Source organism: Budorcas taxicolor, chromosome 4 (assembly GCF_023091745.1).
Source record: "Budorcas taxicolor isolate Tak-1 chromosome 4, Takin1.1, whole genome shotgun sequence".
NCBI lineage: Eukaryota > Metazoa > Chordata > Mammalia > Artiodactyla > Bovidae > Budorcas > Budorcas taxicolor.
This window is the reverse complement of record NC_068913.1, coordinates 42,192,758-42,218,602: the sequence shown is the minus strand read 5'-3', so window position 1 is coordinate 42,218,602 and position 25,845 is coordinate 42,192,758. Positions and strand designations below refer to the sequence as shown.

At 37.5% G+C, this 25,845-nt stretch overlaps 1 protein-coding gene across 1 annotated transcript in view; it reads left to right on the top strand.

Moving 5' to 3' along the window:
* Nucleotides 1-23,877, top strand: part of LOC128046805 (platelet glycoprotein 4-like) — a 58,770-nt gene extending 34,893 nt beyond the window's left edge. The window contains exons 6-12 of the mRNA XM_052639015.1: nucleotides 505-551; nucleotides 10,284-10,353; nucleotides 12,893-13,080; nucleotides 14,239-14,357; nucleotides 15,334-15,407; nucleotides 22,836-22,890; nucleotides 23,719-23,877. Of these exons, the coding sequence (XP_052494975.1) occupies nucleotides 505-551; nucleotides 10,284-10,353; nucleotides 12,893-13,080; nucleotides 14,239-14,357; nucleotides 15,334-15,407; nucleotides 22,836-22,890; nucleotides 23,719-23,877 (712 nt within the window). The remainder of the gene's footprint in view (nucleotides 1-504; nucleotides 552-10,283; nucleotides 10,354-12,892; nucleotides 13,081-14,238; nucleotides 14,358-15,333; nucleotides 15,408-22,835; nucleotides 22,891-23,718) is intronic.
* The last annotated feature ends 1,968 nt before the right edge of the window (nucleotides 23,878-25,845 follow it).

Below are 25,845 nucleotides of genomic sequence, written 5' to 3'. Positions count from 1 at the left end.
AAGTTGTTCCTAACAAAATTTATTAGTTTTTAGTTTATAATCTGGCCACTTAATGGTATCAGGCACTTCATTTACCTCAGCAAGATGAAAACTTCTAACAAAACATAGACCAAATGATTTAGAATATTTCTTAAATTTAGTATCTGTCACAACTGGTCTCATCAATGTTTATTACTTTAGCAGAAGTAAGGCTTTCCCGGTGGCTCAGTCGGTAAAGAATCCACCTGCAATGTAGGAAACTCTCTGTAATGCAGGAGACCCAAGTTCAAGCCCTGGGTCAGGAAGATTGCCAGGAGAAGGATACTGGCAACTCACTCCAGTATTCCTGCCTGGAAAATCCCATAGACAAAAGAGCCTGGTGGGCTACAGACTCCTGTAAGAGTCAGACACAACTTTGCAACTAAACCACCCCCCCACCACCACTTGAACCATAAAAGACCAATTAATGTGAGATGGTGCTCTTGGAATGCGAATGTTCATTTCCTTTTTTTTTTTCCCCCTAAGGCATCTCTCCTATTGGGAAAGTTATTGTGACATGATTAATGGTACAGGTAAGGGTATTTGTTTTGTGATAATACCACAATGAAACCCCCTCCTTTCTCCCACAAATCTACCATCATACCGACGATGTTCTGGATAGGTATACTTTTACCTATCTTTGTATCCCTACAACATAATTCAGAGTCTCAATTCCTATACAGGCTTCAGTTCAGTTCAGTCACTCAGTCGTGTCCAACTCTTTGCGACCCGATGAGTCACAGCACGCCAGGCCTCCCTGTCCATCACCAACTGCCGGAGTTCACTCAGACTCACGTCCATCGAGTTGGTGATGCCATCCAGCTATCTCATCCTCTGTCATCCCCTTTTCCTCCTGCCCCCAGTCCCTCCCAGGATCAGAGTCTTTTCCAATGAGTCAACTCTTCACATGAGGTGGCCAAAGTACTGGAGTTTCAGCTTTAGCATCATTCCTTCCAAAGAAATCCCAGGGCTGATCTCCTTCAGAATGGACTGGTTGGATCTCCTTGCAGTCCAGGGGACTCTCAAGAGTCTTCTCCAACACCACAGTTCAAAAGCATCAATTCTTTGGTGCTCAGCTTTCTTCACAGTCCAACTCTCACATCCATACATGACCACTGGAAAAACCATAGCCTTGACTAGACGGACCTTTGTTGGCAAAGTAATAGTAACTACCTAATTTGATGGAATGTCTCAAGATTAACCACTAAGGATAAACCATTACTGCATTCCTAGGGAAATGTTTGCTTTGTAAAGACTAATTAACTGACTTACTGGTCACAGAAGTAAAGAGGTTAGTAGTTACTGTTCACATCTATTGTACATACTGTGTAGATAATAATTTAAGAGAGAAAGAATTTAATAATCAACATAATTATAAAAGGTAAAACATATATCCAAATGGAGGTTTCAATATGAAGAAGAATCAATAACCTTGCAAGGGGAGCCATCTATTTTGAATAAGATGATCATAATTATGGAGAAAAGAACAACAGTAGCAAAACAATAAGGTTATATATGTGTTAACCAATACATACCTGTACTGGATATTGTTACCAACCATGATAAAACATGCAAAAATGAACATTCTAAACTAGAGTTGGGAAGAAAGCAAGAAGTTAAAGGTATCTAAGAGAAAAACAGAAGTAAAAATACTAGGAGTAGAGGTATATTGGGCAGACCAAGGACTCTGATGGATTCTCTTTGAGACAGATTGTTGGTTACACACTAGGAAAAGAGTGTAAAGAAACAGAAAACATTCCAATGTTGTTAGCATGATAGAAGTACTTACTATACCTTCTCCAATAAGCTTAAAGAGGTATAAAATTGAAATATTGATTTACACTTGAATGTATTAAAAAAAAAGGGGGGTTCTGTTAGTATGCACAATCCTGGGGTTATGATACACGGTAACTGCTGGTATCATTATGACAGAATCTTTGATGATATTTAAAGCTTTCCAATGTATTATTTTCCTTTCATGTTTAAGGTGTTGGGAAGGCAGTTGTAGGCAATGCCCATTCAGAGACCCATCTGGGCATTTAAGCTAATCTTCAATAGCCCATTATCTTAAAGGCAGGATTGAGTTTACTGATTTTCTGTTATAAGTGAAATGTAAGAAGATTCCAAAGTTGGTGCTGTTACTAGAAAAAGAATGTGGTATTCATAATTGAAGGCTAGGTCATACTGTTTTGAACAAACACATTCAGCAGCGGCTCATTTTGCTGATACTCATTTGTGGAGTAAATGGAGGAAATTATCTAGTTGTTTCTTCTTATATTCAATGTGTGCCATGGATAATAACCATTGTAGGGGTTCAATAAACTCAACAAACGCTTTTTTTGTTTTGATGTATACAATTTCAAACTATTTGCATGAAATCCTGCTTAGAGAGAGAACTTCAAAAAATGATTTTAAAAATGTTAATCAGCCATAAGGGTAGGTGAATGAATCCACAATCAAAAGAAAGAACAACATTTACCAAAAGGACGTGTAAAGGAACCTCAAAGTAAGGAAATTTCCACTCTACTGATTGTTTTTCTACCCTATCATAGTTGTAACAACAGGTGATTTGGCCATTAAAAAAAAAAAAGCCTCATTTATTTTTAAACAGTGGGAAAATCTGATACAAAACTGAATACCAATGAATGTGGGCAGTATACAGACTTGTTGAATAAGGTAGCAGCTAGTCACCTGTCCATATTAAGTACCTGAAATAGGGTTAGTACAAACCAAAATGTGCCATAGGTACACATGGGATTTTGTTAATTTTTTATTATGTGTAAAATTATGTGATTTTGGATATACTGGGTTAAATATAACTGATACTTTTATCATTTTAAAATGTGGCTATTGGAGGATTTAAAAATTACATGTATACAAATTCCTGAATCAACCAGCCAGTAAGACGGCAAGGCAGAAGAGTTTGAGTTCATCCCTTCTTTCAAAAACACCCAAATCACAACTGATTGCTCAACAACCATCCACAACAACATCAGCAAAATGCTAGAATCATCTAAAAAAAAAAAAGATACTCTACATCCAAAGACAAAAGACCACAAGACAGAAAGAGGGGCAAAGTCATGATCACAATAAAACCAAATTCCATATCTGCCAGGTGGTATAATTATTTTCCACAAACTGGAAAAAAAAAAAAAACACCAGTAGTGGAAGTTCTGGTGAATACCATTTCCTCCCCAAGATCTAGCCCCACCCAACATCCTATATGCTCCAGTGCTGGGATACCTCATCCAAAACAACCAACAAGGCAGGAACACAGCCCCATCCATCAGCACACAGGCTTTCTGAGTACAGCTCTGCCCACCAAAAGGACTAGACCCAGCTCTACCTGCCAGTGGGCAGGAATAAAATCCTCCCACCAGGAAGCCTGTGCAAGCCGCTCAGACTCAGATAGTATTATCCCAGGGGACAGACAGCAGAAGCAAAAAGAACTACAATCCTACAGCCTACAGAAATCACAATCACAGAAAATTAGACAAAATGCAGAAGAATATGTCCCAGATGATGGAACAAGATAAAACTTAGAAGAACATCATATTGAAATGGAGATAGGTGATCTACCCAAAAAGGAATTCAGAGTAATGAAAGTGAAGATGATACAAGATCTCATAAAAAGAGCAAGAAGATGTAAGAAATGTTTGAGACCTAGAAAAACAAAAGAACAAAAAGGGATGAACAATTCAGTAATTGAAATGAAAAAATCACTAGAAGCAAGCAACAGTAGAGTAACTGAGGCAGAAGAATGGCTAAGTGAACTAAAAGAATGGTGGAAACCACTGCTGCAGAACAGAATAAAGAAAACAATAATAAAAAGAAATGAAGAGCATCTAAAAGTCTGGGACAAAGCTAAATCCACCAATATTCACATTTATATGAGTTTCTGAAGGAAAAGAGAGAGAAAAATGAATGCAAATTGCCAAAATTTCCCTAACATGGAAAAGAAAAGAGTGAGTGTAGTACAGGAAGTGCAGAGAGTCTCAGGCAAGATAAACCCAAGGAGGAATATGCCAAAACACACAGTAATTAAATGGACAAATATTTAAGACAAAGAAAAACATTAAAAGCAACTAGGGTAAAACAACAAATAACATACAGGGTAACTCCCATAAGATTATCATCTGATTTCTCAGCAGAAATTCAGCAGGCCAGAAGGGAGTGGCATGATATATCCAAAGTGATGAAACGGAAGGACCTACAACCAAGAATACCCTGTCCAAGAAGACTGTCGTTCAGTTGCAACAGAGAAATCAAAAGCTTTACAGAGAACTCATTACCACCAGACCAGATCTGCAACAAATCCTAAAAGAAATGCACTACTAGAAACAAAGAAATTAAGAATGGAAAAGCTTACCAGTAAAGGCAAAAAAAGTAAGAAAGGAAATCATTTGCACAAAAATATGCAAAATATGCTATCAAAACCAGTAACTGAGAATAAGGGAGCACAAATGCAAGATATTGGAAATGCACTTGAAATTAAAACATCAGCAACTTAAAACAACCTTGTTTATGTATGGACTCCTATATCAAATCCTCATGGTAACAGCAAACTGAAAATCTACAGTAGATATACACAAAAAAAAATAAAAAATTCAACACTGAAGCTAGTCATCAAATCACAACAGAAGAAAAGAGAAAGGGAAGAAAAAAAGACCTACAGAAACAAATCCAAAAAAAGAATATAGAAATAGGAAAAGACATTGCTAATTAGCTTAAATGTAAATGGATTAAATGCTCCAACCAAAGACACAGACTAGCTAAATAGATACAAAAGCAAGACTTGTATGTATACTGTCTACAGGAGATCCACTTCATATCTAAGTACACATATAAAATGAAAGTCAGAGGATGGAAAAAGGTATTCCATGCAAATGGACGTCAGAAGAAAGCTGAAGTAGCAACATTCATCAGACAAAAAAGACTTTAAATAAAGACATTCCCAATAGACAGAGAAGGACACTACATAATGATCAAGGGATCAATCCAAGAAAAAGATGTAATAGCTGCAAATGTACATGCACCCAAAATAGGAGCATCCTAATATATAAATCAAGTACTAACAGCCATAAAAAGAGAAATAAACAGTAACACAAGAATACTGGGGGACTTTAACTTCCCACTTTCAGCAATGGACAGATCATCCAGACAGAAGACCAAAGGAAACACAAGACTTAAAAGAAAGACCAGATGGACTTAATTTATAGTGCACTCCATCCAAAAGCAGCAGAATATACACTCCTTTCAAGTTCACATGGAACATTCTCCAGGATTGATCACAGGCTGGGCCACAAAGTGAGCCTTGATAAGTTTAGGAAAACTGAAATCATATCAAGAATCTTTTCTGACCACAGTGCTATGAGATTAGAATTCAACTTCAAAAAAGACACTGAAAAAACACAAACGGGTTGAAGATTAACAACATGTTATCAAGAAACCAATAGATCACTGAATAAATCAAAGAATAATAATAAAAGAAAACACCTAGAGACAAATGAAAATAAAAGCATGATGATCCAGAACTTATGGGAAGAAGCAAAAGCAGCTGTAAGAATGAAGTTTACAGCAATACAATCTTATCTCAGGAAGCAATAAAATTTTCTAATAAACCTAACCTTACACCTAAAGCAATAGAAAAAGAAGAACAAACAACACCCAAAGTTAGTAGAAGAAAACAAATCATAAAAATCAGAGCAGAATCAAAAAGAAAAAAAATAGAAAAGGTCAATAAAACTAAAAGCTTGTTCTTTAAAAAGAATCAAAATGGATAAACCTTTAGCCAGACTCATCAAGGAAAGAAAAAGGGAGAGTTCAAATTAATAAAATTAGAATGAAAAAAAACAGAAGTTACAACAAACACCACAGAAATACAAAGGATCATAAGAGACAAACACAAGCAACTATATGTCAATGAAATGGAAAACCTGGAAGAAATGTACAAATTCTTAGAAAGGTATACGCTCCCATGAATGAATTAAGAAGAAATAGAAAATATGAACGTACCAATCACAAGTACTAAAATTGAAACTGTGCTTTAAAAACTTCTAACAAAAGCTGTCCAGGACTAGATGGCTTCTTGAGAGTGCCTTGGACTGCAAGGAGATCCAACCAGTCCATTCTGAAGGAGATCAGCCCTGGGATTTCTTTGGAAGGAATGATGCTAAAGCTGAAACTCTAGTACTTTGACCACCTCATGCGAAGAGTTGACTCATTGGAAAAGACTCTGATGCTGGGAGGGATTGAGGGCAGGAGGAGAAGGGGACGACAGAGGATGAGATGGCTGGATGGCATCACCGACTCGATGGACATAAGTTTGGGTCAACTCCGGGAGTTGGTGATGGACAGGGAGGCCTGGCATGCTGCGATTCACGGGATCTCAAAGAGTTAGACACGACTGAGTGACTGAACTGAACTGAGATGGCTTCACAGGTGTATTCTACTAAAAACTTACAGAAGGGTTAAACCTGTCCTTCTGAGACTACTGAAAAATTTGCTGTAGAAGGAATATTCTCAAACTCATTCTATGAGGATACCATCACCCTGATACCAAAACCAGACAAAGATACTACAAAAAGGGAAACCATGGGTCATTATCATTGATGAATACAGATGCGAAAAATTTCAACAAACTACTAGCAAACCAAATCAAACAATACATTAAAGGATCACACAACATGATAAGGTGGGATTTATACCATGGATACAAGGATTTTGCAATATCTGGACATCAATCTGTATGATATATGACATCAAAGAATGTTAAAGAATAAAATTATATGACCATCTCAATAGATGGTAGAAAGAGCTTTTGACAAAACTCAATATCCATTGAGATTAAAAAAAAAAAAAAAAACTCTAGAAAGTGGGTACAGAGGGGACCTTTCTGAACATACTTAAAGGCCATTTATGACAAAAATATAGTTAGCATCATATTCAACAGTTAGAAGATAAAAGCATTTCCTCTAAGACCAGGAACAAGAAAGGATGTTGCCTCTTACCACTATTATTCAATATAGTTTTGGAAGTACTAGTCATGGCAATCAGAGAAGAAAAAGAAATAAAAGAAATCCACATTGGAAAAGAAGTAAAACTGTCATTGCTTGCAGATGACATGATGCTATACACAAAGAATCCTAAAGATGCTATCAGAAAACCACTGAATTCATTTTTGAAGAGCTGTAATATAGTTACTGAAGAAGGAAATGGCAACCCACTCCACTATTCTTGCCAGGAGAATCCCGTGGACAGAGAAGCTTGGTGGTCTACAGTCCATGGGGTCACATAGAGACTCAACTGAGCGTCTGAGCACAGTAAAGTTGCAGGATAAGTAAATTTGTAATTATTATTATTACAAAATTATTACACAGAAATCTATTCCATGTCTGTACACTAACAATGAATATCAGAAACACAAATATACAAAACAATCCCATTTGCCATTGTATCAGAAAGAATAAAACACCTAGAAATAAACTTGCCTAAAGAAACAAATTGCTGGGAGAAATATCAATAACCTCAGATATGCAGATGACACCACCCTTATGGCAGAAAATGAAGAGGAACTAAAAAGCTTCTTGATGAAAGTGAAAAAGGAGAGTGAAAAAGTTGGCTTACAGCTCAACATACAGAAAACTAAGATCATGGCATCTAGTCCCATCACTTCATGGGAAATAGATGGGGAAACAGTGTCAAACTTTATTTTTCTGGGCTCCAAAATCACTGCAGATGGTGACTGCAGCCATGAAATTAAAAGACGCTTCCTTCTTGGAAGGAAAGTTATGACCAACCTAGATAGCATATTCAAAAGCAGAGACATTACTTTGCCAACAAAGGTCCATCTAGTCAAGGCTATGGTTTTTGCAGTAGTCATGTATGGATGTGAGAGTTGGACTGTGAAGAAAGCTGAGTGCCGAAGAATTGATGCTTTTGAACTGTGGTGTTGGAGAAGATTCTTGAGAGTCCCTTGGACTGCAAGGAGATCCAACCAGTCCATTCTGAAGGAGATCAGTCCTGGGTGTTCATTGGAAGGACTGATGCTAAAGCTGAAACTCCAGTACTTTGGCCACCTCATGCGAAGAGTTGACTCAATGGAAAAGACTTTGATGCTGGGAGGGATTGGGGGCAGGAGAAGAAGGGGACAACAGAGGATGAGATGGCTGGATGGCATCACCGACTCAATGCACATGAGTTTGAGTGAACTCCAGGAGTTGGTGATGGACAGGGAGGCCTGGCATGCTGCAATTCATGGGGTCGCAAAGAGTTGGACACGACTGAGCGACTGAACTGAAAGAGACAAAAGACCTATGCTCTGAAACTATATGATGATGAAAGAAATCAAAGATGACACAAACAGATGGAAAGATGCATCACATTCTTGTATTCAAAGATCAACACTGTTAAAATGACTGTATTACCCAACGCAATCCAAAGACCCAATGAAATCCCTATCAAATTACCAATGGCATTTTTCACAGAATTAGAAAAAAAAATTTTAAGTGTATATGGAGACATAAAAGACCTTGAATAGCCAAAGCAATCTTGAGAAAGAAAACAAAGTTGGAGGAATCACGGCTCCCTGACTTCAGGCTGTACTGCAAAGTTACAGTCACCAAAACAGTATGGTAGTGTTACCAAAACAGAAATGTAGATCACTGGAACAGGGTAGAAAGCCAGAAACAGCTCACACACATATGGCCAATTAACGTACAGCAAAGTAGGTAAGACTGTACAATGGAGAAAAGACAGTCTCTTCAATAAATGGTGCTGAGAAAATGAGACAAGTACATCTAAAAAATGAAATTGAACATTAACACCATATACAAATAAACTCAAAATGGATTAAATAACTAAATTAAATTAAATAACTAAAGGCTGAATACTATAAAACTCCTAGAGGAATACATAGGCAGAATACTCTCTGACATAAATCACTGCAGTATCTTTTCTGAGCCACCTCTTAGAGAGGTGAAAATACTGAAATAGAAATAAGAAGAAATATAAACAAATAGGACATAATTGAACTCAAAACCTTTTGTACAGCAAAGTAAACCATAAACAAAATAAAAAGACAACTCACAATTGGAGAAAATATTTTCAAACAATGTCACCAAGTAATTTCCAAAGTTTTCAACAGCTCATACTCTCTATATATACATATTAAAAAAATAAAAAAAAAATGGGCAAAAGACCTAAGTTGACATTTCTTCAAAGACGACATACCTGTGACCAAGAAGTACATACAAATGTGCTCAGAATCACTATTTACTAGAAAAATGCAAATCAAAACTACAATGAGGTATCACTTCACAATGGTCAGACTCCATCACCCCAAAATCCACTAACAATAAATGCTGGAGAGGATGTGCAGAAAAGGAAATCTTCCTGTACTGCTGGTAGGAATTTAAACTGGTAACAGTCACAATGGAGAACAGTACGGAGGTTTCTTAAGAAACTAAAAATAGAGCTACCATAAGATATAGCAATCCCACTCCTGGGCATGTATCTGGATAAAAATGTAGTTCAAAAGGTTATATGCAGCCCAGGATTCATTGCAGTGCTGCTTACCATAGCCAAGACATGGAAGCAACCTAAATGTCCATCAACAGATAAAGAAAATAGGGCACAAATATGCAACAGAATATTACAGCTATTAAAAAGGATGAAACAGTGCCATTTGCAGCAATAGGAATGGACCTGGAGCTTATCATACTAAGTGAAGTAAATTAGACAGAGAAAGACATGGATCCTGTGATATTGTTTTTATGCAGAATCTTAAAAAAGTGATACAAATGAACTTACCAAACAGACTCACAGACTTAAGACAACGAACTACAGTGACTGAGGGAAAAAGCTGGAGGGGGAGATAGATTTGGAGTTTGGGATTGACATATATACACTATTAATGCTTAAAACAGATAACCCACAAGGACTTACTGTATAGCACAAAGAATGCTACTCAATATTCTTTTTTAACCTAGATGGGAAAAGAAATTGAAAAAGAATAGATACCTGTGTATGTACAACTGAATCATTTTGCTATACTCCTGAAACAAAAAAAATATGGTTAATCAACTGATCCAACATAAAATTTAATAAAAGAGAAAGGGATGAGAAAAATAAATTTGTTTAAAAAATTACATATACAATTGCTACAGTTCATATTATATTTCTATCAAGCATTTTGGAATCAAGATTTCTTGATTTAAGACGCAAACTGCACCTAATCCCTTGCTAAGGGCTCAACTTTTAAACAGATGCAGCTTCATTTCCACCTTTTATTGAGAAGACCCGGGTATTGCAATTCTTCTCCTCGGACATTTGCAGGTAAGACAAAGACAATAATGTATTTCTCTAAGTCAGAATTATTTCCCCAAGTGACAAAAGATAAATCAAGAAGACCACACTCAATAGTAGTATATTAGAAAAATGAAATAAATTTGAGGAAGTTTTTTGGTATATTAATAAATACAATATAGAATTCATAATGTGTTTATTACTTTCTGAAAACTGAAAGATGTAAAGGGTATTTTGCATGATGCAAATCGTTTTCTTCTTTGTCATTTCTAAGCAAGAGCTATTTGTTCCTCTCTTTTACTGAAGTAGTAGTATGCTTAGTAACAGTCAAGACAGACATGCCCAATCTTTCTTAAAATGTCTAAAATGATGATATTCCAGGCACAGATCTATGTTAATGTGCTCTACTGACACTACAGCATCCATTCAAATTGGCAGGGTGCAGTAGCTTTCACATAAGCATCAGCACCCACACTGGGCACTGGGTATGCTTGAATCCTTTAGTTGCTAAATTCTGTCTGGTTGAGAAAGCTTTGAAGATCTCTGAAACTCTTCTTATCTGTAAAATTGAAGAAAGCAGAATTTCTTCAAATAAGGTCAGTTCAGTTCAGTTCAGTTCAGTCACTCAATCGTGTCCGACTCTTTGCGACCCCATGAATCACAGCACGCCAGGCCTCCCTGTCCATCACCAACTCCTGGAGTTCACTCAGACTCGCGTCCATCGAGTCAGTGATGCCATCCAGCCATCTCATCCTTGGTCGTCCCCTTCTCCTCCTGCCCCCAATCCCTCCCAGCATCAGAGTCTTTTCCAATGAGTCAACTCTTCGCATGAGGTGGCCAAAGGACTGGAGTTTCAGCTTTAGCATCATTCCTTCCAAAGAAATCCCAGGGTTGATCTCCTTCAGAATAGACTGGTTGGATCTCCTTGCAGTCCAAGCGACTCTCAAGAGTCTTCTCCAACACCACAGTTCAAAACCATCCATTCTTCAGTGCTCAGCCTTCTTCACAGTCCAACTCTCACATCCATACATGACCACTGGAAAAACCATAGCCTTGACTAGATGGACCTTTGTTGGCAAAGTAATGTCTCTGCTTTTGAATATGATATCTATGTTGGTCATAACTTTTCTTCCAAGGAGTAAGCGTCTTTTAATTTCATGGCTGCAGTCACCATCTGCAGTGATTTTGGAGCCTAAAAACATAAAGTCTGACACTGTTTCCCCATCTATTTGCCATGAAGTGATGAGACTGGATGCCATGATCTTCATTTTCTGAATGTTGAGCTTTAAGCCAACTTTTTCACTCTTCTCGTTCACTGTCATCAAGAGGCTTTTGAGTTCCTCTTCACTTTCTGCGATAAGGGTGGTGTCATCTGCGTATCTGAGGTGATTGATATTTCTCCTGGCAATCTTGATTCCAGCTTGTGTTTCTTCCAGTCCAGCGTTTCTCATGATGTACTCTGCATATAAGTTAAATAAGCAGAGTGACAATATACAGCCTTGATGTACTCCTTTTCCTATTGGGAACCAGTCTGTTGTTCCATGTCCAGTTCTAACTGTTGCTTCCTGACCTGAATACAGACTTCTCAAGAGGCGGGTCAGGTGGTCTGGTATTTCCATCTCTTTCAGAATTTTCCACAGTTTATTGTGATCCACACAGTCAAAGGCTTTGGCATAGTCAATAAAGCAGAAATAGATGTTTTTCTGGAACTCTCTTGCTTTTTCCATGATCCAGCGGATGTTGGCAATTTGATCTCTGGTTCCTCTGCCTTTTCTAAAACCAGCTTGAACATCAGGAAGTTCACGGTTCATGTATTGCTGAAGCCTGGCTTGGAGAATTTTGAGCATTACTTTACTAGCATGTGAGATGAGTGCAATTGTGCAGTAGTTTGAGCTAAGGTCATCTGGGTATCAAAAAAAAAAAGTATATAGTGGGATTCAGTGCATTGCCAAGTTTATGGTGGATAGCTGTAAATGATGGGAGTGTAGAAGGCAGATATTAAACACCAGCATGCACACACTCAAGCAGAACTTCTCTCCATGATTAAGTTTTGGGACATTGAAACTTCATTTTTATCTCATTGAAACTGGGCACAAATTAGGGATTTGAGAGTCATCGATAATTAATCCACAGAAGAAATGAACCATGAGAAATGTGCGCTGTATACTCTATGTGGTTACTTGCTCAGTCATGTCCAGCTCTTGGCGACTCTGTGGACTGTAACTGTGGCCCACCAGGCTCCGCTATCTGTGAGATTCTCCAGGCAACAAAACTAGAGTGGTTGCCATTCCCATCTCAAGGGATGAATACTCTATTGCAGTTCACAAACAAAAATTAATCTCAGAAGCTTTTGAAAACAAAGGTAAGAATAGCTCATATCCTAGTATTGAGTTCTGGCATACCTTAAAATCTCTCAATATTTTTTTCCTAAGAATTAAACAGGAATTCTAATAAGATTACATAATTTTCCTAAGTTAATGCAATAATGTAAATTTAAAAATAGGAGAAAATGGATCTCCAGAACGAAGTTCGGTTTTCCAGAATGAACCTCTTTTGTATCTGTGTTTAGGTCATTTTATGCTGTGTTTGGAGCCGAAATTAATCTAAAAGGAACCCCTGTGTATAGATTTGTTCTTCCATCCAGGATTTTTGCATCTCCACTTCAAAATCCAGACAACCACTGTTTCTGCACAGAAAAACTTCTCTCAAAAAATTGTACCTTATATGGTGTGCTAGACATTAGCAAATGCAAAGAAGGTGAGTTTACAGGTTCTTAATGTCACAATCCATGGCATAATTTGCATTATTCTTTAAACTGGGTAAACTTAAGCCAGGATTGTTTTCCACAAGAAATTTAAAGTGAGAAAGCAACAATGGCAGAAGGTGGTAGGCTGTTTTTGTTCTGATTTTCACTGTTGCAAAATTTAGTTGTTATTAGGTAAAACCACCCTGATATTTTTCTGTGCTACTTTGGAAAATAAATTTTAAGGTTCTTTGCTCATTTTTTAACTGATTATTTTTTTGAGTTGTGTGAATTCCTCATATATTTTGGATGTTACTTACTGATGGGATACAAGTTCTGAAAATATTTTTCCCATCCCATAGGTGGCCTTTTCATTTTTGATGGTGTTCTGTGCTGTGCAGAATCTCTGTGCTCTTTTTAGATTTAGGATAAAATTAGTTACCAGAATACTTTAAACATCCCAACTTATCTAACATTTTTCTAACTTTTCTATCCTAGAAAATGGTGAATAAAAATGAGTGTATTTCAGGAAGTCTCCAAAACAAGAATTGACTCAAAATTTGGAGTTTATCATATTTTGCTCACCTATTTCATATTGGTGTAGGTGTGAAGAAAGAAAGAAGAATCTCTTTTAAAAATTATCAGTCCATAGACATATTACTACCTGAAACATGTAGGTATATGGTTGTAACTTTGTGTTCGGCAGCTAAGCTTTGCCATTGTTGCTTAGTTGCTAAGTCCTATCTGACTCTTTTCGACCTCATGGACTGTAGCCTGCCAGACTCCTCTTTTCATGGAATTTCCCAGTCAAGAAAATGGAGTGGTTGCCATTTCCTCCTCCAGAGGATCTTCCTGACCCAGCGATCAAACCTGCATCTCCTGTATTGGCAGGCGGATTCTTTACCACTGAGCTAGCAGAGAAGGCCAGCTAAGCCTTACTTATAGGAAATAAACACCTAAGGGATGACTGGTTACATTTCTTTTTTGTTATTGTTCAAAAGTGATTACATGCTATAATCATCTCTAACCCTCACCATCCAATTAGTAGTCAAAGCAAACTTTGCATTTCATTTTTAACTTAAAAAGCTTTATCTTCAAGGAAATCTTTTCTGAGAAGGATGTATAATAAGAAAAAGTATTTATATCATTTGTCTTTTAAAACTTGCTTTCAGGAAAACCTGTGTACATTTCACTTCCTCATTTTCTACATGCAAGTCCAGAAATTGCAGAACCTGTTGAAGGCTTAAGTCCAAATGAAGAAGAACATAGCACATACTTAGATATTGAACCTGTAAGCAACTACATTATTGACCTGTTTGGTTTAACATTATTTTTTTAATGAAAGAAGAATTAAATTCTCTCCATTTTCTCAATCACATTTATTGGTTATATTTACTGCATCACAATCTTGATAAATTACTTACTTTTATATCAAGGAAAATTACATTTATTTTCCTGTTGTTGCTTATGAGATGAAGTAATTCTGTTTTAGTTTTTTTAGCATGTGGAATTTTATAGACTTTTTAAATTGTTCATAGGTCAGAGAAAGCTATGACAAAAATGATTTTACTTAAAACAATTTGGTATAAAGTACAATTTTATGCTCATTTTATAACTTAACTGCAAGTACTGCTCACATGAAGGAACACTGTAGATTACAAGCAATTAAAAGATTTTACAGATATATATGCATTTGAGGTAAGATTCATTATACTCAGTGTAGGGAAAAATCTATTAAATTTCCTATAGAGTAACAATTTTCAACTTTCCATTTAATATTCTCCTTTTCAAATTTTAAATGATATGCCAGAATTTTAGGAGTCACATTTCAGTTTAAAGAATAATAAGTAGTATTATAATTATATGCATGATATATGGGTTTTGACTGATATATCCTTAATCATGCAAAGTTCAGGATTTCTTTACAGTATATGAGTTCTGGGTTTCAGTACTATTGTTGTGAATCCCTCAAAACCAGTTCAAATAAATATCATAAATTTACATAAAGCCTAGGCATTAGGATGGGCAAAGGAATTTTGTGTGCCTGTATATGCATGGGCATATACATCTGTATACACCCATTCGTGTACACACAAAATTTAACTATGGAGAATTATGTGTGCATGATGCAATATGTCCAATTATTATTTAATAAATTTCAAGTAGTAGAGCTTCACCTTCAGTTCTATGTAACAGTAAGAATAAATTTTGGATTAATGCTTTTTTTTAAGGAAGTGGATAATTAATTTAGTTTGTTCTGTCTTTAGGTAACTGGATTCACTCTACAGTTTGCAAAACGGCTGCAGATCAATATATTGGTTAAACCAGCAAGAAAAATTGAGTGAGTCTCTTGAACACGTTTCATTATGATTTTTAGTATTTTCTTGTAAGAATGAGAATATATCTATGAAAAGAAGGGGAAAGAATATAAAATTCAAGTACTCTAAGTCAGAAAAATATCATACATTAACACATATATATGCAATCTAGAAAAGGGACACCGATGAACCTATCGGCAGGGCTGGAGTAGAGATGAGGATGTAAAAATGGATGTGTGGACACAGCGAGGGAAGGAGAGGGTAGAATGGATTGAGAGAGCAGCCCTGACGTAAACACACGACCATGTGTAAAACAGGCAGTGGGAAGCTGCTGTATCGCACAGGGAGTTCGGCTCAGTGCTTTGTGATGATGTAGAGGGGTGGCAGGCAGGCTGATTATGCAGGGGGTTTATGTATACTTATAACTGATTCATGCTGTTGTACAGAAGAAATTAACACAACACTGTAAAGCAATTATACTCCAATGTAAAAAAAAATCTGTTTTTTAAAGTAATGTAGATGATCAGAGTTATTTAGCCCAAGGCATTGACCAAACACAGATAATAATAGGAGTCATGAAAGTAAAACTCTACCTGAACCTCTATAAAACAAAATGTTGGTAAATAGAAATAAAAGAAAGTCTACTGAAATTTAGGTAGCTGGACTAGGAAGACAGGCAGTGAATGGCCTGCATAAACAAATTTGTATGAAGAAAATATATATGCACAGAAAAAATGTAAAAGGAAATATGAAAAATTGTATCAGTTCAGATCAGTTGCTCAGTCATGTCCAACTCTTTGCGACCCCATGAATCACAGCACGCCAGGCCTCCCTGTCCATCATCAACTCCCAGAGTGCACTCAGACTCATGTTCATCGAGTCAGTGATGCCATCCAGCCATCTCATCCTTGGTCGTCCCCTTCTCCTGCCCTGAATCCCTTGCAGCATCAGAGTCTTTTCCAATGAGTCAACTCTTCACATGAGATGGCCAAAGTACTGGAGTTTCAGCTTTAGCATGATTCCTTCCAAAGAAATCCCAGGGCTGATCTCCTTCACAATGGATTGATTGGATCTCCTTGCAGCCCAAGGGACTCTCAAGAGTATTTTCCAACATCACAGTTCAAAAGCATCAATCCTTTGGTGCTCAGCTTTCTTCACAGTCCAACTCTCACATCCATACATGATCACAGGTAAAAACAGGGCCTTGACTAGATGGACGTTTGTTAGCAAAGTAATGTCTCTGCTTTTCAATATGCTATCTAGGTTGGTCATAACTTTCCTTCCAAGGAGTAAGCGTCTTTTAATTTCATGGCTGCAATCACCATCTGCAGTGATTTGGGAGCCCCCCAAAATAAAGTCTGACACTGTTTCCACTGTTTCCCCATCTATTTCCCATGAAGTGATGGGACTGGATGCCATGATCTTCGTTTTCTGAATGTTGAGCTTTAAGCCAACTTTTTCACTCTCCACTTTCACTTTCATCAAGAGGCCTTTTAGTTCCTCTTCACTTTCTGCGATAAGGGTGGTGTCATCTGCATATCTGAGGTAATTGATATTTCTCCCGGCAATCTTGATTCCAGCTTGTGCTTCTTCCAGCCCATTGTTTTTCATGATGTACTCTGCAGAGAAGTTAAATAAGCAGGGTGACAATATACAGCCTTGACATACTCCTTTCCTATTTGGAACCAGTCTGTTGTTCTATGTCCAATTCTAACTGTTGCTTCCTGACCTGCATACAGATTTCTCAAGAGGCAGGTCAGGTGGTCTGGTATTCCCATCTCTTTCAGAATTTTCCACAGTTTATTGTGATCCACACGGTCAGCGGCTTTGGCATAGTCAATAAAGCAGAATTAATGTTTTTCTGGAACTCTATTGCTTTTTTGATGATCAAGCAGATGTTGGCAATTTGATCTCTGGTTCCTCTGCCTTTTCTAAAACCAGCTTGAACATCAGGAAATTCATGGTTCACGTATTGCTGAAGCCTGACTTGGAGACATTTTAGCATTACTTTACTAGTGTGTGAGATGAGTGCAATTGTGCAGTAGTTTGAGCATTCTTTGGCATTGCCTTTCTTTGGGATTGGAATGAAAACTGACCTTTTCCAGTCCTGTGGCCACTGCTGAGTTTTCCAATTTGCTGCCATATTGAGTGCAGCACTTTCACAGCATCATCTTTCAGGATATGAAATAGCTCAACTGGAATTCTATCACCTCCATTAGCTTTGTTCATAGTGGTGCTTGCTAAGGCCCACTTGACTTCACATTCCAGGATGTCTGGCTCTAGGTGAGTGATCACACCATCGTGATTACCTGGGTCGTGAAGATCTTTTTTGTACAGTTATTCCGTGTATTCTTGCCACCTCTTCTTTATATCTTCTGCTTCTGTTAGGTCCAGACCATTTCTGTCCTTTATCGAGCCCATCTTTGCATGAAATGTTCCCTTGGTATCTCTAATTTTCTTGAAGAGATCTCTAGTCTTTCCCATTCTGTTGTTTTCCTCTATTTCTTTGCATTGATCACTGAGTAAGGCTTTCTTATCTCTCCTTGCTATTCTTTGGAACTCTGCATTCAGATGCTTGTATCTTTCCTTTTCTCCTTTGCTTTTCGTGTCTCTTCTTTTCACAGCTATTTGTAAGGCCTAGCCAGACAGCCATTTTGCTTTTTTGCATTTACTTCCATGGGGATGGTCTTGATCCCTGTCTCCTGTACTATGTCATGAACCCCAGTCCATAGTTCATCAGGCATTCTATCTATCAGATCTAGTCCTTTAAATCTATTTCTCACTTCCACTGTATAATCATAATGGATTTGATTTAGGTCATACCTGAATGGTCTCGTGGTTTTCCCTACTTTCTTCAATTTAAGTCTGACTGTGGCAATAAGGAGTTTATGATCTGAGCCACAGTCAGCTCCTGGGCTTGTTTTTGTTGACTGCATAGAGTTTCTGCAAAGAACATAATCAATCTGATTTCGGTGTTGACCAACTGGTGATGTCCATGTGTAGAGTCTTCTCGTGTGTTATTGGAAGAGGGTGTTTGCTATGACCAGTGCATTCTCTTGGCAAAACTCTATTAGTCTTTGCCCTGCTACATTCCACATTCCAAGGCCAAATTTGCCTGTTACTCCAGGTGTTTCTTGACTTCCTACCTTTGCATTCCAGTCCCCTATAATGAAAAGGACATCTTTTTTGGGTGTTAGTTCTAAAAGGTCTTGTATGTCTTCACAGAACTGTTCAACTTCAGCTTCTTCAGCATTACTGGTTGGGGCATAGACTTGGATTACTGTGATATTGAATGGTTTGCCTTGGAAATGAACAGAGATCATTCTGTCATGTTTGAGATTGCATCCAAGTACTGCATTTCGGATTCTTTTGTTGACCATGATGGCTAGTCCATTTCTTCTAAGGGATTCCTGCCCACAGTAGTAGATATAATGGTCTTCTGATTTAAATTCACCCATTCCAGTCCATTTTAGTTCGCTGATTCCTAGAATGTCAATGTTCACTCTTGCCATCTCCTGTTTGACCACTTCCAATTTGCCTTGATTCATTGACCTGACATTCCAGGTTCCTATACAATATTGCTCTTTACAGCATCAGATCTTGCTTCTATCACCAGTCACATCCACAACTGGGTATTGTTTTTGCTTTGGCTCCATCTCTTCATTCTTTCTGGAGTTATTTCTCCATTGATCTCTAGTAGCATATTGGGCACCTAATGAACTGGGGAGTTCCTCTTTCAGTATGCTAATATTTTGCCTTTTCATACTGTTCATGGGATTCTCAAGGCAAGAATACTGAAGTGGTTTGCCATTCCCTTCTCCAGTGGACCACATTCTGTCAGACCTCTCCACCATGACCCACCCATCTTGGGTGGCCCCACGGGCATGGCTTAGTTTTTTGAGTTAGACAAGGCTGTGGTCTAGTGTGATTAGACTGACTAGTTTTCTGTGAGTATGGTTTCAGTGTGTCTGTCCTCTGATGCCCTCTTGCAACACCTACCGTCTTACTTGGGTTTCTCTTACCTTGGACGTGGGATATCTCTTCATGGCTGATCCAACAAAGAACAACCACTGGTCATTACCTTGGAGGCCCTCTGCCTGCGCAGCCACTGCTCCTTGGAGTTGGGGTTGCTCCTCCTGGCCACCGCCCCTGGCCTCGGGCGTGGGGTAGCTCCTCTCGGCTGCCGCCCCTGACCTCAGACTGGGGTAGCTCCTCTCTGCCGTTCCTGCACCATCGCAGCCTGGCACTCTCAGCCGCTGCCCCTGACCTCGGACATGGGGTAACTCCTCTTGGCCACCACCCCTCTAGCATGGGGTCCTCCTAGCTTCTGCCCCTGACCTCAGACTGGGGTAGCTCCTCTCGGCCGGGCTAAATGCGCCTGTCACAGCCGCCCACGCTAAGTGTATCAGCATGGTTATATCCTTCCATGTTGGCACCTAAAAGGTTTGCATCTCAACTCTTGCTACCAGGTTTATTACTGATACTCTTAAAGATTTAGAGATAATTTTTTTTCTAATTTCTACATAAATTTAGAATATCTGCCCCTTTAGGAATGTCAAAACAGGCTACTAAAGAAAACTATGACCATTAAATGATTTGAAGGCCTATGTCCAAGAATTTCTGACTGAAGAAACTCTAAGCTGTGGATTAATGTATTCTTTGTCACCATCAGTTCAGTTCAGTTCAGTTGCTCAGTCGTGTCTGACTCTTTGAAACTCCATGGACTACAGCCCGCCAGGCCTCCCTGTCAATCACCAACTCCTGGAGTTTAATCAAACTCATGTCCATTGAGTCAGTGATGCCATCCAGCCTACTCATCCTCTGTCTTCCCCTTCTCCTACCTTCAGTCTTTCCCACCAGCAGGGATTTTCCAAATGAGTCAGTTCTTCGCATCAGGTTGCAAAAGTATTGGAGTTTCAGCTTCAGAATCAGTCCTTCCAATTAATATTCAGGACTGATTTCCTTGAGGATGGAAAGGTTTGAACTTCTTGCAGTCCAAGGGACTCTCAACACCACAGTCTTCTCCAACACCACAGTTCAAAAGCATTGGCGCTCAGCTTTCTTTATAGTCCTATTCTCACATCTATACATGACTACTGGAAAAACCATAGCTTTGATTAGATGGACCTTTGTTGGCAAAGTAATGTCTCTGCTTTTAATTTTTTTTTAATTTTTATTTTTACTGTATTTTACTTTACAATACTGTATTGGTTTTGCCATACATTGACATGAATCCACCACGGGTGTACATGCGTTCCCAAACATGAACCCCCCTCCCGTCTCTGCTTTTTAATATGCTGTCTAGGTTGGTCATAATTTTTCTTCCAAGGAGCAAGTGTCTTTTAATCTCATGGCTGCAGTCACCATCTGCAGGGATTTTGGAACCTAAAAAAATAAAGTCTGTCACTATTTCCACAGTTCACCCATCAATTTGCCATGAAGTGATGGGACCAGATGCCATGATATTAGTTTTCTGAATGTTGAGCTTTAAGCCAACTTTCACTCTCCTCTTTCACTTTCATCAAGAGGCTCTTTAGTTCTTCTTTGCTTTCTGCCATAAGAGTGTCATCTGCATATTGAGGTTATGGATATTTCTCCCGGAAATCTTGATTCCAGCTTGTGCTTCCTCCAGCCCAGTGTTTCTCATGATGTACTCTGCAGAGAAGTTAAATAAGCAGGGTGACAATATACAGCCTTGACGTACTCGTTTTCCAGTTTGGAACCAGTCTGTTGTTCCATGTCCAGTTCTAACTGTTGCTTCTTGACCTGCATACAGGTTTCTCAGGAGGAAAGTCAGGTGGTCTGGTATTCCCATCTCTTTCAGAATTTTCCACAGTTTATTGTGTCAACACAGTCAAAGGCTTTGGTTTAGTCAATAATGCAGAAATTTTTGTGGAACTTTCTTGCATTTTTGATGATCCAAAGGATGCTGGCAATTTGGTCTCTGGTTCCTCTGCCTTTTCTAAAATCAGCTTGAACATCTGGAAGTTCACAGTTCATGTATTGCTGAAGCCTGGCTTGGAGAATTTTGAGCATTACTTTACTAGCATGTGAGATGAGTGCAATTGTGAGGTAGTTTGAGCATTCTTTGGCATTGCCTTTCTTTGGGATTGGAATGAAAACTAACCTTTTCCAGTCCTGTGGCCACTGCCGAGTTTTCCAATTTGCTGGTATATTGAGTGCAGCACTTTCACAGCATCATCTTTTAGGACTTGAAATAGCTCAACTGGAATTCCATCACCTCCACTAGCTTTGTTCATAGTGATGCTTCTTAAGGCCTACTTGATTTCACATTCCAGGATGTCTGCCTCTAGGTGAGTGATCATACCATCACGATTATCTGGGTTGTGAAGATCTTTTTTGTATAGTTCTGTGTATTCTTGCCACTTCTTAGCTTTCTTGAATAAACTCATGCAGTAATAATCCAATATGATGAAAAAACACATATAAAATAAAATTTCAACTTCTTTGGCTTAATTCATTAAATTGTTAAATGCTAATATCTTTCATTTGCAATTTAGAATTGTATCTAGTTTGTATTGAAATGGTATTTACACACATTTTGGAATGAGTGTGTGGTGGTATTGCTCATTCCACTAGCTGTCCAAATATTTCTATGACAGTAGGTTCCAGAATTCGAAGTTTAGTTTTGAAAGGTTGTTGCCAAACCACAAAAGACACTGGTATTCTTGGCCTCTGGAGGAGAAGAATTCAATCCAGGGCCAGAGACGCAGCTTAATTGCTCAGAACTTTTGTGTAATAAAGTTTTTTTCAAAGTATAAAAGAGGTAGAGAAAGCTTCTGACATAGACATCAGAAGAGGGCAGAAAGAGTACCCCATCACTAGTGTTAGCAATGGAGTTATATACTTTTAATCAGTTATTACAGTGAATCAAAACAATGTCTGGAGGTTGTAAAGACCTTACTAGACCCACTCCCATAATTTACATTTTATGATAACAGGATTAGCCAGAACGTTTTTTTTTTTTTTTTCCAGAAACTGTCCTCAAGCAGGTTACATTATTGTTATATAATCCTAAGGAATATAGAGGATAAAAAAGTTTGTCTTTTCTTCCTCCTTGAGAATTCCGGACCCCACTCTCCTTGGGGACCCCGGACTTCTTAGCAACCTGCCTAGGAATTGACTCTTTCAGTTTCCTGGGCATCACTTGTTGAAAGGGAAAATAAATGATTAGCAAAAGTGAATCTAATTAGAAATATATATTAGAAAGATTCATAAGAGTGATTATAAAACTCAGAAACAGACATTAAAATTTAAATTATTCATCACATGGAACAAAAATCAAGGAATTTAACCAAGACACAACAGCAACTAGCTTCTGAACATTCATGTATAGAGATAATTACTAACATTTCTGTTATGCATGTATAATATATAATTATTTCCATAATTATTTAATATTTTATACTTATTTTCAATGTATATTACAGAGCATTAAAACACCTAAAGCAGAACTATTTGGTGCCTATTCTTTGGCTTAATGAGGTTAGTATTTTTATCTATTAGTCACTGAAATAGTAAACATCTTTGTATATAGAAAAAACCTTGGATGATTGAAAATTGAGTAAGTGTGCATAGTATTTGAAGTTGTATGAGTTTCCATTACTCATGTGGGCAAGTTTATACTTTATTAATTATATAATTAATTATTGTGAGAGAACCAAGCCATGCAGAAATATCAGGATTATGTTAGATTTCAGTGTTTTTATTTTAGAAAGTACTTCCTATCATTCAAGATTATTTCCATAGTGCATTTATTAAACACTATCTCTTGTCATAGTGCTTGTCATGCAAAAATGACATTCCAAATAACTCAGTGTGAATACTGTAGTGTTAATAAAAACCAACCAAGTTTATAAAGATGAGATTATAGTAAATGTAGGCAGTTTATCTCCTGCCAAGACATTTTTAGTGTAAAAATCATGGAATGGATTAGCCACAGAATTAGGAAATGCATTTTATAAGCCTTTAGAGGAAGAAAACTGCTGACCCCTGATATTTCCCTGTGTCACTAGAAACATTCTTTGGGAAACTGGAAAATATTTCTGTAAGACCAGTGTATTGAAAAAGAAGTCAGTGTATTGAAGAATGCTATATAACATGTTTAAGGGAAATGATTGTATTTCTCTAAATATTCCACCTGGGCATTTATTACCTTCTTTGACATGCAAAGAGACTTCCATTAGCTTGTTTTGCAGAAAAAAGTAACTAAAATTTATGTAGTGTTTTGAAAAAAAACTGATACATAAATTGAAGGTTTTGAGTATTTTGCTTCACTAAACTACCCCCAAAACACTATTAACTTTATTACAGACTGCCACCATTGCTGATAAGAAGGCAGCAATGTTCATAGATCAAGTAACTGGAAAAATAAACCTCCTTCACCTGGTACAAATAATCTTACGGAGTATTGGTACAGTGATGTTTGTTGCTTTTATGATTTCATACTGTGCATGCCGAGTGGGGTGTTAAATAAGTAAGTATATAATAAAAATTATATACAGCTTCTATAACATTAGTTTATATATTACTTGTTTTCATTTTATCAAAAAGAGGTTATAAATTAGGCTACAAATATTCCTGGATCTGTCTAGTCAACAATTGTTTTTAATTTATCTTTGAAGTTTTGAGATGTTTTTCCAGTGGTCATGTATGGATGTGAGAGTTGGACTGTGAAGAAAGCTGAGCGCCAAAGAATTGATGCTTTTGAACTGCGCTGCTGGAGAAGACTCTTGAGAGTCCCTTGGACTGCAAGGAGATCCAACCAGTCCATTCTAAAGGAGATCAGTCCTGGATATGCTTTGGAAGGACTGATGCTAAAGCTGAAACTCCAGTGCTTTGGCCATGTCGTGTGAAGATTTGACTCATTGGAAAAGACCCTGATGCTGGGAGGGATTGGGGGCAGGAAGAAAAGGGGACGACAGAGGATGAGATGGCTGGATGGCATCACCGACTCGATGCACATGAGTTTGGGTGAACTCTTGGAGTTGGTGATGGACAGGGAGGCCTGGCGTGCTGGCTGCAATTCATGGGGTCGAAAAGAGTCGGACACGACTGAGCTGAACTGAATGTAAACTAAAACATAAATGAAGGCTGAATGAATAATAAGCCCTAGTAATACCAACCAGATGGCTACATTACATCTTTCTTCTGAAAGGAATAGGCTAACGTATGAAATCATCACTTTTGAAAAGTTAAAATGTTGCACAAAAGCTAAATGTGTTCTAACTTTTCATTTCTTGATTATTTCTAGCTAATTACTTTAAAATCATAAATAATTAATACAATCACAGACTAGGAAAGTTTATATATAAATGAAAATGGTAGATATTTGGGGAGACTGAAATTTACAAGAGAAAAGAAACTAGAAAGGTTTATTAAATAAGCTAGGACTTAAGGAGAAATAGAAACTCAATAAATGATAGTAAGAGAACAGGATAAATATGCTATTTTAAGATGAAGATAACATTAATATAAAGGATTAGAGCATAAAACATGCTACAATCACAGTACAAAATCACAGTGTGTACCCTACATGTTTAATGTTGAAGCCTTGATGAATTATTACAATTCATGAACCAAAATTTAATACAATAGTATAAAAAAAATAGAAGAAAAACAAGTCAGTACAGTAAAGCCAGAGTTTACAGGAAAAATCAGGTACATGTGGACAGTAGGAGTTTAAGCAAAAGTGAAGACGTGGCTCAGGTCTCTGTGTTTTAGTTATTAGTGCCTATGCCCCCTTGTAAATAGAGGAACATCTGACTCAATCTTCCCTAAATGAAGCCTTTAATAATCATATGTGGCATCGGTGTGGCCTGGTAGGGTGCAGGGAGGATTTTCCATTTACATTAGGTTCCATCCACGCTTCTTCCCAGGAAAATCAAAAAATATATACAATCAAAATAAAAGCAATATACTTGCTATGAAAAATTACAACTTCAAAACAAGTCTTCTTACTCTTTCAGATTGTTGACTGTATGCTGTCTTATACAGAAGTTCTGGAGCTGCCACTGATAATGACTGACCTTCTATTATGCACCAAAATTATGATAACCATTTTACATGAATTATCACAACTAATCTCTAAGAAAATTTTATATTTCCAGTAGCCAGGGATTCACCAGCATTCATTCTATCTATCTTTTTGAGACATTATAGAAAATTTTAACAGTGCAAGTCTGTTCATTTTTTAAATGTGACATCAGTCAAACTGAATTATTAAAAAAGTGACACAGGACATGCAACAGTGTTTTCTGTATGTAAGAACGAGAACTTGGGCCTAGGAGGACCACTCAATCTTTTGTTCTGATGCTTTCTGCCTATATTTATTCACTAAAAAGATTGAATACTTCTGCCTACAATCCATCTGAACAGAATATCCAAAATGCTAATCTAATATATTCACATTGTAATGAAGGAAATATTGTATCACCTTTA